Source organism: Microtus oregoni, unplaced genomic scaffold (assembly GCF_018167655.1).
Source record: "Microtus oregoni isolate MIOR12 unplaced genomic scaffold, Mior012 000020F_ref0000438, whole genome shotgun sequence".
Lineage (NCBI taxonomy): Eukaryota > Metazoa > Chordata > Mammalia > Rodentia > Cricetidae > Microtus > Microtus oregoni.
In genome coordinates, this window is record NW_024543079.1 from 25,929,807 (window position 1) to 25,949,230 (window position 19,424).

General features: G+C 39.7%; 1 protein-coding gene across 4 annotated transcripts in view; it reads right to left on the reverse strand.

The window, feature by feature from the left end:
- Macrod2 (mono-ADP ribosylhydrolase 2) overlaps positions 1-19,424 on the reverse strand; it is a 1,907,927-nt gene that overhangs the window by 160,721 nt on the left and 1,727,782 nt on the right. For all 4 annotated transcript variants that reach the window (XM_041670251.1, XM_041670250.1, XM_041670249.1 and 1 more), the window contains exon 10: positions 2,137-2,184. In XM_041670251.1, coding sequence (XP_041526185.1) covers positions 2,137-2,184 — 48 coding nt within the window. The remainder of the gene's footprint in view (positions 1-2,136; positions 2,185-19,424) is intronic.

Here is a 19,424-nt window from a genome sequence, read left to right on the forward strand (position 1 = left end):
ACTTAAAATGTGCTTACTTAATCTGACCTGAGATGTGGACATGAGATACACATGGATGTCATAGGTTCAGAATTAAAACTTAGACATGACATCTAACCAAATTTCTATATTGATTATAGGTTGAACTGATAATGTTTTTGGATAATTGTGTTATATAAAATGTTGCTAAAGTTAATTTCATTTATTTATTTTTTAATATGAGTGCCAGAAAATATAAAATTACGTCTGAAGCTCATATATGTCTATTGGTTAAACTGCAATATACCCTAGAACGTGTCTCAGGTGTGTGTGTGTGTGTGTGTGTGTGTGTGTCTGTTTGCTGAGGTTTGAATCAATGTTCTTGTACAATGACACTACGGAGCTATACCACCTTCACAGGAATCCTGGGAAGCTAACCCTTATTCATCATTGGTTTGAAGGGTACTTTATCCATCATTGGCTGGAGAGCTACTCCAGAGAAACAAACTCACTAGTACATTGAGTTTTCCTGCATGAATAGAGAAAGCCACTAAGCTATCATTAGAAAGTTTCCATTCAAAGCCAAGCATGAGTGCTGAGGGAACAGAGGCATGGCATCAGCAGCTGCTGCAGTCCCTCCTCTGCTACCTCTCTCTGTTCCTGCTTCTAACTTTCACATTCTTTATCCACCTCTCATTTTAGCTGAGTTCATTGCCGCTGTAGAGAAGGGAACCTTACAAATCAGGCGTGTCTAGACTGGGGAAGAGAAGAGAAGCTCTGTGGTCCAATGGACTTTTACGAAGAACGGGAGCAGATGCTATTTCTCTAGGCAGTGAATGGATCGCCTCCAGAAGGACAGAATTAAACTAATGCAGAGAATGTTAATTTTAATGAAGCCTCAGTTAATGAGAACCTTCACATCAGAATTTGAAGCTCTGGTCATTGGAGATGCTGAGACCAAGACTGTCAGTAACTTATAGGATGCTCTGGACTCAAATTGTAGGGTACCCAAGACTGAAATCTTTGAGACATCTTTCAAATTTAAAACAAAAATTGAAAGCATACCAAAAGTATAGTGGTTGTTGAAATGGGGAATATGGACCTCTTAATCTTATAATCTCCACAGTTGAGAAAAACGCAACAGAAAGTAATAGCATAGTGAATACTGAAGATTTACCGAGAGCCAAGCAGTGTTGGCAGCAGTTAAGGTATATTGTCTCATTTAATCTTCTAACTGAAACAATATGGTGACTATTGTCACCCCAGAAGTGAACAAAGACTATTGTAGAAAGATACTGAAAGTCAATGAATGGTGTAGAGCTAGAACTGTGTTTGAGTCTATTAATCCATGAATCACTATTTATGGACATAGTGAGCGACCCCCATAGGCCAGAGTTTACACTTTTAACAACCAGGTTTCCTTGTGATTCTGGTCTCTCTTGAGTGGTTGTCATACATCTTAATAATAAGAATGGTATATGCTGCATGTTATTCATCAAATAGGGCCACAGGAGCAGTTGAGGCTTTTCAAGCTGTGAAGAACCATCTCAAAGGAGGAAGTGATGTTATGGGATTTCTACACCTTGACCTTAAGAAGATGAAACATCTCCCTGGCTCATTGATGCTTTCAAGATGAAATTAGCTGGTCACCATGTTAGATCTTCTAGATCACTTAGAGTGTTTAAGTTTGGAAATTGCCCCCAGTAAGGCTACAGCTTATAGCTGAGTCAGTCATCATCCAGACAAGTAACTAAAAAACTTTTGGAATATGCCAGCTCCTAATGGAGGCCCAGATCATAGAGAATTGGGTGAGTAAATGCCTTCTATTCTGGAATTCTCAGACCCAGTGTATTAGCAAAGCAAACTGTTGTCTTGAGTACCAAGATGTGGTGATGATGGTTTCTTTACATCTATGCTGGTTACGCTACAACAGTAATGTACCTTTCTTTCATTTTTACCCCCTTTACTCTGTCAAGAAGCTCAAAGTTCAATTTAACCCTTAAACATAGAAACTATGTTTGCCTAAAGAGTTACTATAGCCACTCCCCTATATTACGATGTTGAACACACATTTCTATTTTTTCATCTTATTCAGTCTTTCCTTAAAAATTGCAGGATCTGACTAAATCAAATTGGTTCCCGGATTTACCCCAAGCAATAAAATCACGGTCTTATTACCTGCATCTTCTTTCATGTCAACGTCAGCTGCTCCCTCGTTGTTATCATCTGTTGGAAAAAGAAAGATAATGAGCAATGCAAGAAGTGCCAAAATGCTCCAGTTTGATTCATCAAATAACGAAAGGAAAGTAGAAAGCCGAGTACCACATCAGCCATTTATCCTGTATCATCACACTGGGTCACGCTGTGTTTGAGGAAAGTGCGCCCACACAGCAGAAGCTAACACCGAGGGTTACATTCCCCTTTATAACAACATGTACGCAGCATAATTTGTTTTATTTATACAACGTATGTGTGGCCACATTGGTCATCTCAATTCTTCAAAACTGTTTCCCATGAACTTTAAATACGATGTACTTCACACACTGGGAAAGTATATGCACTGAGCTCCCATGTCAGGACAGTGGACACACTGACATTTGCTTCCTGTACTCGGCTATGAGCAGTGCCGCTTGCTCTGCTGCTAGGCAGACTTTCCACCACCGGCTCCACAGACATTACTGGTGGTCCTGTTTCTGTCCAGTTCCCTTCATTTCCCATAATACTGCTTTCTAAGTGGACAAGGATATGTGATCTGCACTCCGATGACATGCTTGCCGAGTGATTCCTTCTCCTTCCCACATTGTATGTGTGTGTGCTTGCGCATGCACGCGTGTGTTGAGAAATGGTCTTTCTATGTATCCCAGGTTGTAATCACACCATGTCCTGCCTCAGTTGCATACCATCATACCTGGTTGTACTTACTCCTTTGAACTCAGAGCATGATATGTCTCTCCTTAAATGCTCCTCATACCTAATACCTTGGTCTGAATATTTGCCACCTGTTTATATGCTGAGAACTTTCCCCAAAGTCATGATCTTTGGAAGATGATTTCATCACCAAGATGGAGCCCTAATGATTAAGATCAGTTGCCTTAAGGAAGAGGCCAAGGAGAGACACAGTCTCTGTTGTGCCATTAAGGACATGGAGAGATGACACTCTCTCCATAAGGAACTGGACCCTAGCAGGCAATAGAACTACTGAAATCTAGATACTGGATTTCTAAGTTTTGAGAAAGAAATTTCTGTTTTTTAAGCCTTTCCATTTATGGTATTTTTTTTTTTTACAGCAGTCCAGACACTAAACACAAGTTAATGCCTCTGTGTTCGTTCCCCTCCAGTCAGTTTACTGTACTTTAATTCTAATTCTGTGCCTTATGTGTCTTAGGGGTTTCCCAGTTGATCCTCTCTTCTGCTTCCTATGACACATTTTCTTTTCATTAATAGTTCCTGCCAGTTCATCTTAATACAGTTCTGCTCTGGTCTACAGGCTCTGGTAACAGCCTCCTGTGCAAAGCACAGAGCACACTCCTTAACCCTACGACTCTTCCAACAGTTAAGGCCAAAGATATCTCATTCCAACCAGCTTCCTTACTTCCGTGGTGCTGGTGTTATCACCTAGACAGATGGCAACACTCAACTATTTTCTGTATCCTCAAGGTAGTATTGCTTTTACTTTATTTTATGTTGCTATCACAAAATACTTGGAGTGAGCACTTTACAGATACAAGAGGTTTATTTGGCTCACAGCTTTGGAGGATAAAGGTATAAGACAGTGTGCTCCCATCTGTTTAGGCCTCCGCTGAGAGCCACTGGCAGTGTCATCATCTGGCAGATGGCATCACAAAATAGGCACATGCACATGTTAAGAGGAAGCAAGATGGCAGGGAGAGGCACATCTCTCTTTCTCTCTTCTATGACTAAAGAATCTGAGCACTAACTCAGTCCTAGGAGGACCACACTACCTAGGGTTGTGCCCCGTGACCTAATTATCTCTAAATGGCATAGAATCTTGGTACCATTACCCTGAAGACCAATAATCACCTTTAGAAGATAAACCATAGTACTTCCCTTTAACTTCCTCTATCTACCTCATTCCTGCTGGTGAAACCATCCCCTTCTCCCTTCATCTATATCCTTCAAGACTTCAGTCCACATTTTCTGATGCAGGTGAGCAGAAGTTTTACTGAGAAAAACAAAAGGCAACTATATCAGAAGAGGTGTCTATGAAGGCTTTCCTGATCATCTATCTGATGCAAGTTTGAATTAACTATATTCTTTTTTGTTGACTTATTTTTGCTTTCTTATGAATATATACTTTGAAGACATCTGAACTCAGGTCTGCCTACTGACCCTTCAGCCCACCCATTTACTAGGCATGTGATCTTGAAGAAGTTGCCTATTCTTCCTGAGTTTCAGGTTCCTTGATCATGATGAGTGACAACAATGTCTACTACATGGACTTGCTCTAAGGACTGAGTTAAATAATGTCTATGCAAAGCACTAGAGCAGGTACTGAAACATCATCAAACACTAACATTGGTTATTATTCATATAAAATGTCACAATCTAGCACTGCCAGGATGAAGGCCATGTCTTGTGTTCCTTTGTTTTTCTTGGTAACCAGTACCATTCATCTTATGTAATAGAATAGATAAAAACCTTTCCACTAAATGGCCAAACTACAAACAAGCATGTAATCTTGGGAAAGTGACATAAAACAATATAACCCTCAGTTTCTTAATCTGAAGAACAGGGATGGGAAAGTAACCAACTTCTTACAACTGAAGGGTGTATGCACACTTGCGTGCACATGTGTATCTCCCACACAGCTACAGAATAAGCTTTTAAAGCTACTGATATTTGGTGACATGACACTGGTATTCTTTCTGATACTTTGGTAACCATTTAGTAAGCACTACCACACACAAGAAGCATAATCGTCCTTGAAGACTGAGGTCAAGGATCCCTTTCTTCACAGCAATCACAAAGGGAGTCACAATGAGCAGACTTCAAGTGGCAGACAGGACATGATAGGCTGCTGTAGGTGAGCAGAGGTTCTATCACTGACAGAAAAGAGGAAGTCCACGGGTGCTTTCCAGAGGAGCTGATGGGTCACCTAAAAGGTAAGCTGAGACTAACTTGAGGTAATGAGAGCCAGCAGTGTGTTACCAGGAAAGGTTGTCTCCTGACTATACACTCTATGCTCGCTGACACTTGGCATCAGCCATGCGGGTCCTTTGCCTAAGAGTTTTCTCTAGTTCTGGTTTCTAGAGCCCAGTTGGCTAAAGAAATTCTGTACAATGAACCTGTTCCAGGAGCCAGCCTACCACACGTGATGGACAGCTCGCTGTTTCTCAAGCTCCTCCCACAGATACCGCATGCTTGTTCCTTGTTCCACATGATTTCCATAAGTCTCCTTCCCTCATTGAACTTGAGGTGCTTGAGTTTGAACAGAGTTAGAGTGTAAGTAGTTTGGAACTTAACCCCTTGACCTCCTTTACCACTCCCCCTTCCTCTCTCTTCTGCTGGCATTTCCCCAGATTGCCTTTCAACAAAGGATCTCTACACTTGAACCCTTGCTTCAGGACAGGCTTTGGGTTCTGTTTATTTATTCTATTTTTAGCACCCTCAAACAGATGGGAAACTCTTTGAAATACATGTTCAGGAGCAGTTAAAATACCTTCAATGACATCAAATTTGTTCTGAATGGCTGAAGGGTAAAACATGATAACCGGAAGCTTCAGTGGTCCTTTCTGGCTAAAGGTCCTCCCCTACCAGGAGTAAAGGTTCATTTCACAGGCCATGTGACTGGGCCACAAGGTTCCACAGTATCTTTCTGTGTGTGTCTTTGAGGGTATTTCTAGAGACTGCCACTTGAACAGGAAGATTGAGAAAAAGTAGACAGCCCTCCTTTATGTGGGTGAGCATTGGGAAACCATAGGAAAGTCCTCAGAAGACAGAAAGGCTGAACTTCGTCTGGACAAGGGCCGTGCTTCATAGCCCATTACCCACAGTGATGGCTTAATGGTTCTTGTGCTTGGACACTCTTTCCTCTCCACCTTTGAGTTCAAAGTGAAATATTGCTTCTTACTTTGTTTTAAGCCTACAAGTACTCAGACTAGGGCAGTGGTTCCCAAACTTCCTAATGCTACGACAATTTAATACAGTTTTCAGGTTGTGCTGAACCCCAACCATAAAATTATTTCATTGCTACTTCATAACTCTAATTTTGCTACTGTTATGAATCACACTGTAAATATCTTATATGCAGGATATCTGATATGCGACCTCCAAAGGACTCGCGACCCATAGGTTGAGAACTGCTAGGCTGGAAACACACCACTGGCCTTCTGGATCTCAGGTCATTGGCCTCAGAGAGGAACTGTGCTACCTGTCCTTTGGCGTTACCTTCCTGTCTGAAGAGCTGGAGACTTGTAAGCCTCCATACTTTTATGAGGCATGCCTTATAATAACCATTTTCCATATGTTATACACAGGTGTGTTCCTCTGATTCTCTAGAGAAACACTAAGAAAAAGATTTTTGAAAGAAAGAAAATTTGCACCAACATGCCAGCATTTGAAGTTTCTGACAAAAACTAGAACAGCCAAACAACTTTAGGCTGAAGTACTGAAGTGCCAAGTACTGAAGAAGAACTTTTTTCTTTGTCAGAGGAACTCACCATGATATCAGAAGATACATGCCTTGACATTTTGATATTTGAATTCAAATAAAAGGGAAGTGCTTTTAGTCTGGAAAGCATATGCTGCAGTTGATATTAATTAAATTCACCTTGCTTGCACATTCCATACAATGTGCTTGCTTGAGCCATATTTATGAACTATTTCTGCTGGGGCTTCTTTTCCTAACAATACCAGGAACCAGAATGACATTATATAAAAATAGATGATACCCTCTGGAGTTGAGAGTCATGACACTGAAAATTTGGACATAGTTTGGGGACTGATGGAGCGTGGGCACAGAGCTCCTGTGCTTTTATGCAGTTTATCAAGGTTCATACGTCTTTGTTAGAGGACAAAAATGCAATAAAAGGTCTCTAGCAAAGAGATACAAATGCCATTTCAAAACAGAGAGCGATCCATCAGTTGGTATTGTTCTGTGTATGCAGAAATGCCAATCCCAGAAAAATCCCCTTCTTTTCCTAGGTGTAGTGCACATGAAGGCTAAAACTCTATCTCCTCTTTGATGTTAATTTCATGAAGGACGTGGCTTTTATTCAGCCCATAACTCTGTCAGATTCCCATGTTGAGTTCTACACAGGATGTCCAGTTATAACTGAAGTTCTTATTTTAATAAAAATATATGTGAAAACAAACTAGTGTCTCTTGAAGAACCAGTTTGGGGTAACTAGCTATATTGACTTTAGGAGCCCCTTTGTAAGGAAGAGGCTACCTGCTTTAGCTATGCACTAGGTATCTATTTTACCTTCTCTACAGGTGACAGAGTTAATAGAAATGTTTTTTGTCCAGTCATTAGACCTGCTTTCTGAGAAGCACTTTGTTCCCCAACCATAAACAGTACACACTTTAATAACTTATGTCCCACTACTTCAAATAACTTGTGATTTAGATTTATCTTCATCCTTTCCTTTAGGTCTACATTATTAATACAATATTGGGGAAAGTAGAGTATGTGTGTGCACAATAGACATATAGAGAACTTTATTCTGAAGCAAGTTTTAAATCTGTATCTCATCACCACCTAGAAACTTTTAAAAATGCAAACTTCCCATACTTATTCAAGACATATCATGTAAGAATCTATGGGAGAGAAATCCAGAAATCAGGGTTCTGACCATCCTTGCATGAGATGTTCAGACATCTTGCAGCTCTGACTCCTTAATGCTAATGTAGTGCAGTGTATGGCCAAACAAGAGCTAAGCATAATCGTACCTGTGCTTAAAATTACCTAGCTACTATGCAGCTGGATGGATCTTGTCATGGGCCATGTCTACAATCTTTAGATTGCCTCAGAGGCGTATGCATGGATGGAGACCAACTTCAAAGAGGACTATTGTTGCATCAGGGGGAAAAAGAGGTGTGGTGGAAGAAAACAGTTCTCTAGGGTGCAATTGAGCCATTCTCTTCCACCCAAGGAATTAACTTGAAGCATGTTATCCAAAACCCTTATGACTATTTTAGAACCATCTATATATCAAGGCCACCAGTCCTACAACCCTTTGGTGGCTCACACTGCATATGGTTACAGTTCACAGGTTTCTTGTGCCTTCTTGTGTATTCTTTGCATTCCACTATCAAGGGTTTCTGAGAACTATTTGCATATACAAAGGAAGAAAACATTACTAGAATAAATAACAATCTCTAAGATTTCCGTGAAGTGTAGGAGATGCTGGAATTCTCATGGCTTCCAACAAGACTTGGTAAACAGAAACTCTAGGCCAACATTGACAGATGAGGGACTGTCCTTATAGAGGCTTCACTTCTAACATTAAATTGAATATTAGGAACCATTGAATCTATCTAATGGTAAAATATACTTTCTGTAGAGCAGCTGAGAGGATTGATCTGTTTTCAGTTTTAAAGTGAATAAAAACAAAAAAGATGTTTTAACTTTGTTGTGGGTCAATATGAGCACTCAGTTGTCATTAATATATCCATTTTGATTTATCGATAAAAAGTGCTCCTTTTCATTATTCTACACCTGGCTCAGTCAGATTAGCACACAATGGCACCCAATTGCTGAGTCTGGGATTTGTGAAGAGGAAGAATGGGGAGTAAGTGGAAAGGTAGTTTTTTAAGTTGTTCTGAATGTGTTGAGTTGAAGACGGCTAAGAGACTCCCAGTGAGGCATAGACTGGTATCTATAGCAAAGAGTACTGTGCCAAACACACAGACAGCAGGAAAGTAGAAGATGGAACATTCACTGTATAAATCATGCCTAGTTAAGGATACTAATGACTCTAAAGTAGTGTAGGAGGTCTTTCTGTCTATGTATTGCGTTCATTGGTTAATAAAGGAACTGCTTTGGGCCTATAGTAGAGCTATAGGAGAACAGAGCTAGGCAGGGAAAACTAAATGGAAGGCTGGGAAGAAGAGGAAAAGAGAGAACCTATGGAGCTCCCACCAGAGTCAGACATGCTGGAACTTTGTTGGTAGGCCACGACCTCATGGTGATATGCAGATTAATAGAAATGTGTTAAATTAAGATGTAAGAGTTAGCCAATAAGAAGCTAGAGCTAATGGGCTAAACAGTGACTTAACGAATACAATTTCTGTGTGGTTATTTTGGTTCTAAGGTAGCCAGGCAGTCGGGAAAGAACAAGAGGGTCCTCCACCAACAGTAAAGTATTATCAGAATTCATGTGATCAAATACACACTGGATATTAGTAGACAAGGTCAATCCATTAAGGAGGTTCTAGATCTAACTGTTAGGGTATGTTCCCATGATCCTGGCACTCTAGAGTCAGAGGCAGGAGGATTGTTACAAGTTGGTAAACAACTTAGATAGCATAGTGAGTTCATCCAGGGTTACTACACAGGGAACCAGTTGAGAGGAAGGAGAATGGGGATGGGGAGAGTGGAGAGGAGGAAGAGCAAGAAGTAGAAAGTGGGAGAGAAGTGGGGGAGACAGGACGATGAGTGAGGAAGAAAAGGAGAATGTGGTGGAGGAGGAGGGGAGATTGATTATAAAACCTCACCAAAGTCAATTACAAATTAAAGGTTGGGACAGTCATGTGACTTTTGCAGTTCCTAGAGTGAATAACAAATGAAGGAGACAAAGGTAACACATGACTAAGAGAAGTAAAGTCTGCTCAACAGATAAAATACAGGCTAGGACATTTTGAGTTACTACCTTGTTTTTGTTTTCTTTTGTTTTCCCTTCTGGAACCTTGGTAGAATTTTCCCATTCATATGCTATTCCTCAAAAGAAATTTATTTCCCTTACCTTGGCCTCTGCGCCTTCAAATAAAGAACAGAAACTAAACTGTTGAAGCCTCTTGCCAAAACACCCTACTGCTGTCTCCTTACAGCTACCGCTTCATTCCCCATTCTAAGTGGTATTTAGGAAGTATCTGTTTTTCCAGAACTTTCTAATGAGATCAAACTGTACTTAGTCAAGACTCATGTTCCGAGGTCCTTGTTTGTACTGCTGTTTATCAGTGTTCGCTCCATTCACTGCACACTCACCCCTCCCTGAAGGGACAGATTGCTTTCTGCCTATGCCTGCTGCTTGTCCCAGCATTCCGGTTGCTTGGTTACAGCAACACTTCGCTGGATTTTCACTGAAGGCACAATGTGTTTGCAGCTTTTAGGGCCATCAAGTGGAAATAGTTAGGACTCATTTCTAAGAAGGCAGTAAACTCATTTATGTCACATTACCCAGTGACTGCCTTGTTGAGGTCTAAACGTCAATGTGACCTGCACAGGAAGTGTGCACAAATGTGCCACATCCTGGCAAGTGATCATTATTAAAGAAACATTCGAATTCATTCACTCTAGCTTCTCTATACACTGGAGATGCCATTTAGGGAGGGAGAAAAAAAGCAACTCATACTAGGTCAACAGGGCTTTTATTTTGTCTATTTTTCAGTTACTTTTTTCAAGGAGTTTGATGCATAAGCTTTGACCACTGCTGTAACAGAGTTCTAATTTCTTACTTTAAAAAGAAGCAGATTTTCAAGGGGTGGTAGCTCACCCTTTCACTCCAGCACCGGAGAGGCAGAGGCAAGTAGGTCTCTCCATTTTTAATGCCAGTTTTAGTGTACAGAGTGAATTCCCTGCCAACTAGAAGCATATAGTGGGACTTCTTTTCTTTTTCTAGGTAGATTTATTGTTTTACAGTTTATACAGTAGAAGTCCAACAAGGATCCAATTATGCTAAAATCAAACTATTAAACAGGACTTCACTCCGTTCTGGAAACTGGGGAGGGGAAACATTTCCCTTGATTTTGTACTTATAGAAAACACCTTTATTCCATGGCTTGTAACCCTCGCTCTCCACCTTCAAAGGCAGCAATGTTGCATCTTTCTGTACATTCATTTGTAACCACATCTCCCACCGATTCCCTCCTTCCAGTCTTAAAACCCATTGAAGTAATTCTAAGGGCTCCATCTAAAAATATTAGAGAAATTCCTTTATCTTAAGTCAGCTGATTGTAAATTGAATTGAACTTTCTCTTTTCAGTGTAACTTAACATATCCAAGCCTCTGCAGCTTAAAGTATGGATACCATTTTTTTTCTTTTATGATGGGGGTCTTTTTCCTACCTAATATGCCTGGAAAGTCAGAAACAGGTATTGTTGTTAAAGATTATCTCAAGGTATTACTAAGAAGAATTCTATTGAAATTTAACCAAAGGCGTGCGCCATAAAATCCACAAGCTTTAACATCACTATCATTAATGAAGTTTTGGTTAAATAAATAGAATCATATTTTATAAAAAAACTTCATTTCAACAACCTTTAACCTTTATTCTTTTCTACATTCTTTACGTTTATTTATAAAATACTTTCCCACTACTTTTTAATGAAAATAATATAACAAAGACAAATGCTGAAATACAAAACTATTTTTTGCATATATTTAAAAGAGTTAAGATCCTTACTGTATAAAGACATTTTATAGATCAATGAGCACATGATGTGATGTCAATTAAATTGAAACAAGGATATAATTAGCACTTTCATACATGAATATTGGAGACATGGTGCTGGAGAGATGGCTTCAGGAGGTAGAATACTTGTTCCACAAGTCTATGTTTGATCCCTGCAACCCAGATGAATAAAGAGTGATGTGGGAGTGTCATATATCAATCTGTTGATTTCATTGGTTAAGCAATAAAGAAACTGCTTGGCCCTGATAGGTTAAAACATAGGTGGGAGGAGTAAACAGAACAGAATGCTGGGAGGAAGAGGAAGTGAGCTCAGAGAGACGCCATGCTCCCCTCTCCCGAGCACACGCACGTGATTCAGCTCCGACTAAGGATGGACGTAGGCTAGAATCTTCCTGGTAAGCTCACCTTGGGGTACTACACACATGATTGGAAATGGGCTAGTCCAGGTGCAAGAGTTAGCCTGTAAGGGCTAGAGTTAATGGGCAAAGCAGTGTTTAAAAGAATACAGTTTCCATGTCATTATTTCGGGGCATAAGCTAGCCATGTGGGTGGCGGGGGTGCTGGGGATGCAGCCCTGCTGCTCCTATTACTACAAAAGAGAGAGCTGGCTCCACAAAGTTGCCCTCTGACCTTCGTACATCTCCCATGGCATGTACATGTACACAGAAACAGACACACACATCCACGCAGAGTTTTGAAATTATCAAAAATAAAATTGAAGAAAAGTGGCTAAAAATGAATAAATGACATAGGTAATAAGAAACACAGTTCCATTAATTACCTTGTTTAATATAGGAAAATGTTCACATCAAAACACAAGAATATATACCACTGAGAAGAGTAGGAGGGAAGCGAGTTCTCGTCAGCTGCTGGGGGAAGGTAAAGCAGGTTGTGTAACGCAGGTAGGATGGCTGTTTATAGTTTTGTCTGCAGAAATGGAAATCCCTGCAGTTGTGTAATATAGGGCATTTATCTACAGCGCTGCAAAAATGGTGAGCAATTTCAGAACTCCCAGTAAAAGTGTCTTAGTTTTGAATATATTTTGTGAAAGCAATTTCACTTTTAAAAAGCATTGAAAATTAGAGAGAATATGAATATTTGCCCATAGGATGGTTTCCTTAAGTTGCAAATACAGAACGATTTGCAAAAATAGTCCCAAGTTCAGTGACAAGGCTTTGAGTAAACTTTGGGTCCATTGAAATAAAGTAACTGAAGAATATCTGATCACAAAGAAAAATGCTCGTTGTTTGGGTTGACTAACAGGTTCTGGTTGTATACATTTTCCCATTACTAAAGACCAAAACGGTATAATAAAATGATTGATGTCTGGATTATAGGTTAGGAAATAGTGGATATTTTCTTCTGTTTGCTTGTGTGCTTTTTTTAGTAAAAATATATGTGATTTTTATATGAAGAAGTTTTATTTTCTTATAACAGTGATCACAAAAGCTAAACAATATATTTTGAATTCTTATCAAGAATCAGAATGCAAACAAATATATAAATGGATACATTGTAAATTTTGTGATGCTCAGCCGAGATACCTATCCAAGTAACATTGCTTCCCTTCTATTGGCCTTGACCTTATTTGTGCTTGCTCCTGGCAATCTGAAAACCATAAAAATCAAGGCACACACAGGAAGCAGTGGCTCTGAGGTTGTACCAGCACTGAAGCTATTTCTTGTGGTGACAAGTCCGACAGCTCTTTTCCTTATGCCGCAGATGCTTTTGATATCCACTGGACATTATGTTCACCAGTCTGCTTATCTTTCTCTGAATCTTGCCACTCTGTCATCAACACTGTTTTCAAATCTCTATCTCCAAACACTGGTTTGGCAAATCAAAGGAAAGAAAACCTTACTGGTTCGTGGCAACTGTGGTTCATGGCAACTGCGGTTCATTGCTGTTCTTGGAAAATGGATCAAAAAGGAGGAGAACAAATGAAGACCCAGCGTGACTGGACAGATGCCACTCTTCTTGGAACATTAACATTACCACAAAAAGATGCAACATCAATTTGGGAGCAGACAAGCAGCTTCAGGATTGCTATGAGAAGCGTTGCACAGGAGAAGGCTGGAAATGAGACTCACCTACTCAGGTGACTTTGGCCCCTGACCTCAGATTGTATAGCCTCTATGTGTTGTTATTGCTATGAAGACAGATGGTGTCCCCATGACATTGGACTAGTTTTGGAAGGTCATATTTCAAGTCATGGACAGAGTTAAACCTTTTGCTGTTATTGTTAAGAGTGGGTCTTACGTATTCCAGGTTTGCCGAAGTCTCATGATGCTTCTACCTCATCTGGGATTATAGGGTTGTACTCTCACATCCAGCTTAATTCCTTTTCTATGTGGGCGTTTCTCTATTTGGGATGGGTTATGTTCTGATAACCTCATTACAAACTGAAAGAATTTCTAGTTAAAGTGCATTTAACAAAACTAGTCTACTAGACATTCTAGCTTGGCCACATAGTTCACTATGGAATGACAGTCATGTCCCCTCAGCTAGGTGGAGGTTATCAGCTCCTGAGGCTGTCTGCCATGGTTCTGGCATCTGATAAGAAGTGGATCGCATTGGAATTAAAATTATGAAGTTCGTTTCTATTAAATGTATAGCTTTATTTCCTTCATAAATATCTTGAGTTGAACCATGATAGATGAAGACAGTCTACACATAATCTACTATGTCTTTTCTTAACTATAGGATATCTAGTCCTAATTGCTTATTTTGAAGAGGGAGAACATATCCTTCAGAGATCCACAAACTGGAAACAAGCGTCCTGCTTGGCTTCACCATTCCTCCAATCCCAAGACCTCTTTCCCTCTCTGTTGTTTATACAACACTGGACTTTTCTTCTCTGTTCCAGTTCACTCTCAATGACCCCCACAAGAGCTACATTCTTCATGCACTTTGCTCCAATAAACCCAGTACTCATACATGTTTGCTATAAATTCCTGACTACTATGAACATGCAGGGATGACTCTTGATACCCTGCTACTACTATGTTCCAAGTGTACCTAACATCCTTGCATCTTCAAAGTTTTAGCACTGTGTGACATGATATATGTAAGAATTCAATCCAGTTATACAGAGGAGTCAGAGTAGGACCTCAACAGGCAGGACACCCTGAAATAAAATCAATACAAAGGTAAAGCCATCCAGTTCCCTGAATGACAAGAAGGGTAATTACCACAGGCAGAGCTGCTAAGCCTCTGAGTGCTGTTCCATGGAGCTGCCAAGGACTCTAGGTTTAAGATTATCTGTGGCTTCTACCCACTGGGCAACAATAGGCTTTCTTCTCCCACATTCATGAAAAACAAAAATATCTCCAGATGCCTTCATATAACAGTCTTCCAATGACTGGGAATCTCTGCAGTTGACAAATGTAGATGTTCCACAATTTATAGGTGTGTGTGTGTGTGTGTGTGTGTGTGTGTGTGTGTGGAGGTCAGACTCCAAACAACAGGATTTTTAAACCAAGTTAGAAAAATTTCAATGATATATTGTTATATGAGAAAAATCAGAATTCTGAAGTTCTCTTGTAAGACGATGTTTTGCAAAACTTGACTTCCATCTCCCCACCAGAAACTCTCCTTTCATCTTCTAGTCAATGGAAAGTATATACGATAAATTCTACACCCTGTAAAATATGAAACTTTTATATAAAGAACAAAGAGATTCTTGGCAGAATCACAGAAAGATTATTTGCCATAGGCCACATAACAGTGGACCCGCAACTATAAATTATTTGTAACCAAAGTGTGTGATAATTCCATAAAGCTGCCATATTCTGCTTCCAAATAATACATCTGGAAGGAAAAAGTCAAATGTGCTTCACCCCACAGTAAGAAGTAAAATTGTTAGGGAAATCTTTCCTGAGTTCTCTCCTTTGCCATTTCTTTACATTTTTCTGATAATCCAGTCATGGTATATCCCCTCTAATACCTGATTGTGTTCCTCACATCCTGGACCTCTGAGTGAGGTACTTTCAAAGTTTAGTTTGTTTTGAGATATAAGGTTTTAAAAGTGTAATTAAGAGAAGTAATGTCATTAGAGTGGAATCTTTAATGTGACCAGTGTTTTTATACAAGGAAAAAGATAGATGACAAGCTACTCAGAGGGGAGGCCAAATAAACACAGGGGTATAGGACCACGAACATGGTCAAGAGAGAGGTCCCAGAACATGCTACCTCTGCCAACTCCCAGACTCCAGAAATATGATAAAATACATCTGGTTGGTTAAATTATCCACTCTATGATAGCTCCTTTCTGCAGCCCTACAGGAACCAACAGTGGTGATTTCTATCTCCTCCTTTGTTGCTCTGTATAGTCTCTCATTTCTCCATTGTTTCTTACCTGCTCTGCTGTTTCGATGATCTAGAGAGAAGTACACTTTGATGTCTCTAATGAAGCACCAGTTTGACTCATTGGGAATTTTTCCATGAGTGCATTAGTGTATATTGGAAGAAAGAGAAGCATGGTGACTTTGAGAAATTATGGGCAACAAACAGTTTAAGGGTGGGGTTTACTTGGTGCTATGAACACATCCTGCAAAGAGACCACTAACTTCTGTAATGATGATGTAGAGAAGACTATCCCATTGCTACTTGGGCAATGACAGATGCTGGGCTCAGTTTGAAATATATCGCTTGCCATAGTTTATTCAAATATGGCTCATTTCCTATAACTAAGGAGTAGAGTGTCAGATAATAACATAAAATGACCCATTTGCCATCCATTTTCAGGCCTGCCATAAGCTGTCTGAAACCCCATTGTATCCTATCACCTTTGGCTTCCTTAAAACCCATACTCTCAATGTGGGTGTTTGCTATTTGCCTCATTGTTCTTTGTCCACTGTCCCCAAACCAAACACATCACACAGCTGCAGGTTCTTTTCTTTTTTTGTTAATTTATTTATTTATTAAGGATTTCTGCCTCCTCCCCGCCACCACCTCCCATTTCCCTCCCCCTCCCCCGATCAAGTCCACCTCCCTCATCTGCTCAAAGATGAAGGTTAATATTCAGGAGGATGCCTTCAACTAAGACACCACACATATGCTCCCTGAGTTCCCTGCTGCCCATGTAGGTTTCACTGCACCCACATCCCCTCTGGACCTGAGCCTAAGTCATTCCTTTGGTCTCTTATGTTTTGGTTTTAGTTCCTTGCTGTATCTCACAGTATGCACACACACACACATGCATGCACACACACATGAGGACACACACACACACACACACACACACACACACACACATTATTTTGGCTTAGGGAGCCCCTCAAGACAAACTGGAAAGGTAAGATTGCTCAATGGATAAAGGTATTTGCTGCCAAGTCTGAAAACCTGCGTTCAATTCCTGCTTAGACCCTCATGGTAGAAAGAGACAACTGACTCCTACAAGGTGTTCTCTGACCTCTGTGCACAGGTGTGTATGTGCGTGTGTAAATCCTATTCATGAGAACGGTGGTGTCTCTGACTCCTTTGCCTGCTCTTGGGACCTTTATCCTCCTACTGTGTTACCTTGTCCAGCCTTGACATGAAGATTTGTGTCTAGTCTTATTGCATCTTGTTAAGCAATGTTTGATTGATAACCCTGAAAGGCCTGAACTTTTTTGAAGGGAAATGGAGGAGTAGTAGGTATGGGGGAGAGAGAAGATGGTGAGGGAGGAGAGGAGGCTGTGTGTGGTCAGAATGTATTTTATGAGAGAAGAATAAATAAAAAGAACGTAAAGAAAAAAAAAGCAATGGTGTCTGTTTGAAAACAAGACAAAACAAACAAGTCTCTAAGTTATTCCTACAGCAAATACCATAACTTTGATCCTATGCTAAAGGCCAGATCTTGAAGATAGTCTAAGGCAATGGTTCTCAACTTTCCTAATGCTGTGACCCTTTAATATTTAATATAGTTCTTCATGTTGTGTAACCCCCAACCATAAAATTATCTCATCCCTACTTCATATCTGTGATTTTACTACTGTTATGAATCATAATGTCAATATCTGATACGCAACCCCTATAAAAGGGTAGTTCAGCCCCAAAGGGGTCATGACCCACAGGTCTAAGAAAAGACACTTGACTCCTCTCCCATTGGCTATCAGGCTGTCTTATTTATTTATTTATTTATTTATTCATTCATTCTTTCAAAATGAGTATGCTAAACAGACGTACAGGAGTTGGAACTCAAAGTTGACATCCAAAGAAAAAATAGAAAGGATGCCCACTATGGATTCAAGGTATGGACCGAGGGACAAAGAACTCTGGCAGGTCCAGAGCAGTGGGGAGTCTCACATCCCACAGAATTCTTGTTCTGTTCTGATTAATTTTCTTACAAAAGTAAGGGACATTTACGACCCCATTTTCTTTAGCATAGAATAGAGGGAACAGAGGTAACCTGGTACCCAAGACCCCTTCCCACAGAGAAGGACTGAATAGCCTGCTTCACAGTTAAACGGCCACAGTTTCAGCCTCTGTGTCATGGCTTTCTGTAAGTGTCAGACAGCCCCAGGCACAAAGAGAAGGAAAATTGCACGTTTTTACTCCCACTCCAGGCCATATTGGTGCATCTATGAACAAATCCATCTTTCTTTGCCAATTTTTGTTTTGTAATTTAACTGGAATGCAGAAAAGATGACAATAGCCCTTGGGACCTAAGTTTCTGGACAACAGAGGCTTTGACTACAGCTTGTCTGCAGTGCGTTCTTTTCCACTTTAACTTGCACTGATGCTGCTGCCTTTGGTCTCAGATTTCTGGTTGTGGACTTTATAAACTTGAGCTCAAAGTATCCCCAAACAAAGAAGCATGTTTACACATAAGAAAAATGACTTTTGTGAACTATTTTAACTATCTTTGTATTGGGAAAACTAAACCCCTAGTTAGAGATAATCTGGGGAAATAGATATATCTATTTTTATATGCCAAGTCAGAAAAAGTAATTTTCTAATCAAAGATGATATGGTTATGAATTAAGCATAAATTCAGATTAAAGACTGATAATATATACCATTTCTATTAGTAGTCACATATTCTATTAGACATAGCCTTAATTTCACATTTCGAACAGGATTTACAAATGTCTGATATTCTCAATATTTATAAATATGCTAGCATTGTTGGAGATTTTGACATTTAGCTTGAATTGTATTTACTATTATAATTATGTGGGGGAATAATTTCATAAGCATAGTGTGCTTTGAAACATTTATGTGAAACTGAGAATGATTTTGTTATTATTTTACTTGTGCAAGCACTGAGATGAGTTTTTGGATTCATCTAAAGCAGTAATGCTTCAAACGATAGTTTATTTGCATAATTACAAAGAAACTTTAGACCCCAAAACTTTAGGCTGTCTTACTTTTTAAAGTTTGCAGTGGGATATCTGTGCCCTATATTTTTGTAAATATCTTCAGGCTGATAAGACATGAAAATGAGTATGATATCAGTATTTCTAAACATCTTGAAGAGTCTAAAAGCTCATAAACTGATATTGACCAGGCATGAGAAAATTTATATTACACAGACCATAAAAGTTACAATTTCTCCCAATGGACAGTTCCTTTTAAAAATAATCAGAAACACAAGCACCAATGAGCTCACCCAAGTTCTAGAGGAAATTTGGAGAACCCACAGAAAGAGAAGATTGAAACAGAAAGGAAACTACCAGGCTACAGAGAGAAGCATTTATTAAACTGATCTCAACCCAGCAACCGCTTATTAAATAGCAATTAGTGCCTAACACTATAAAGTATTGAGATACTGAAACATATAAATATAAAGAAAGGAGGGAGAAAGGAGAAGAAAAGGGGGGATATCAGTGCCACAACAAGCTTCTATCACAGGGGAGTCTGAGGAATTTACATTATATTTCAGTAAAG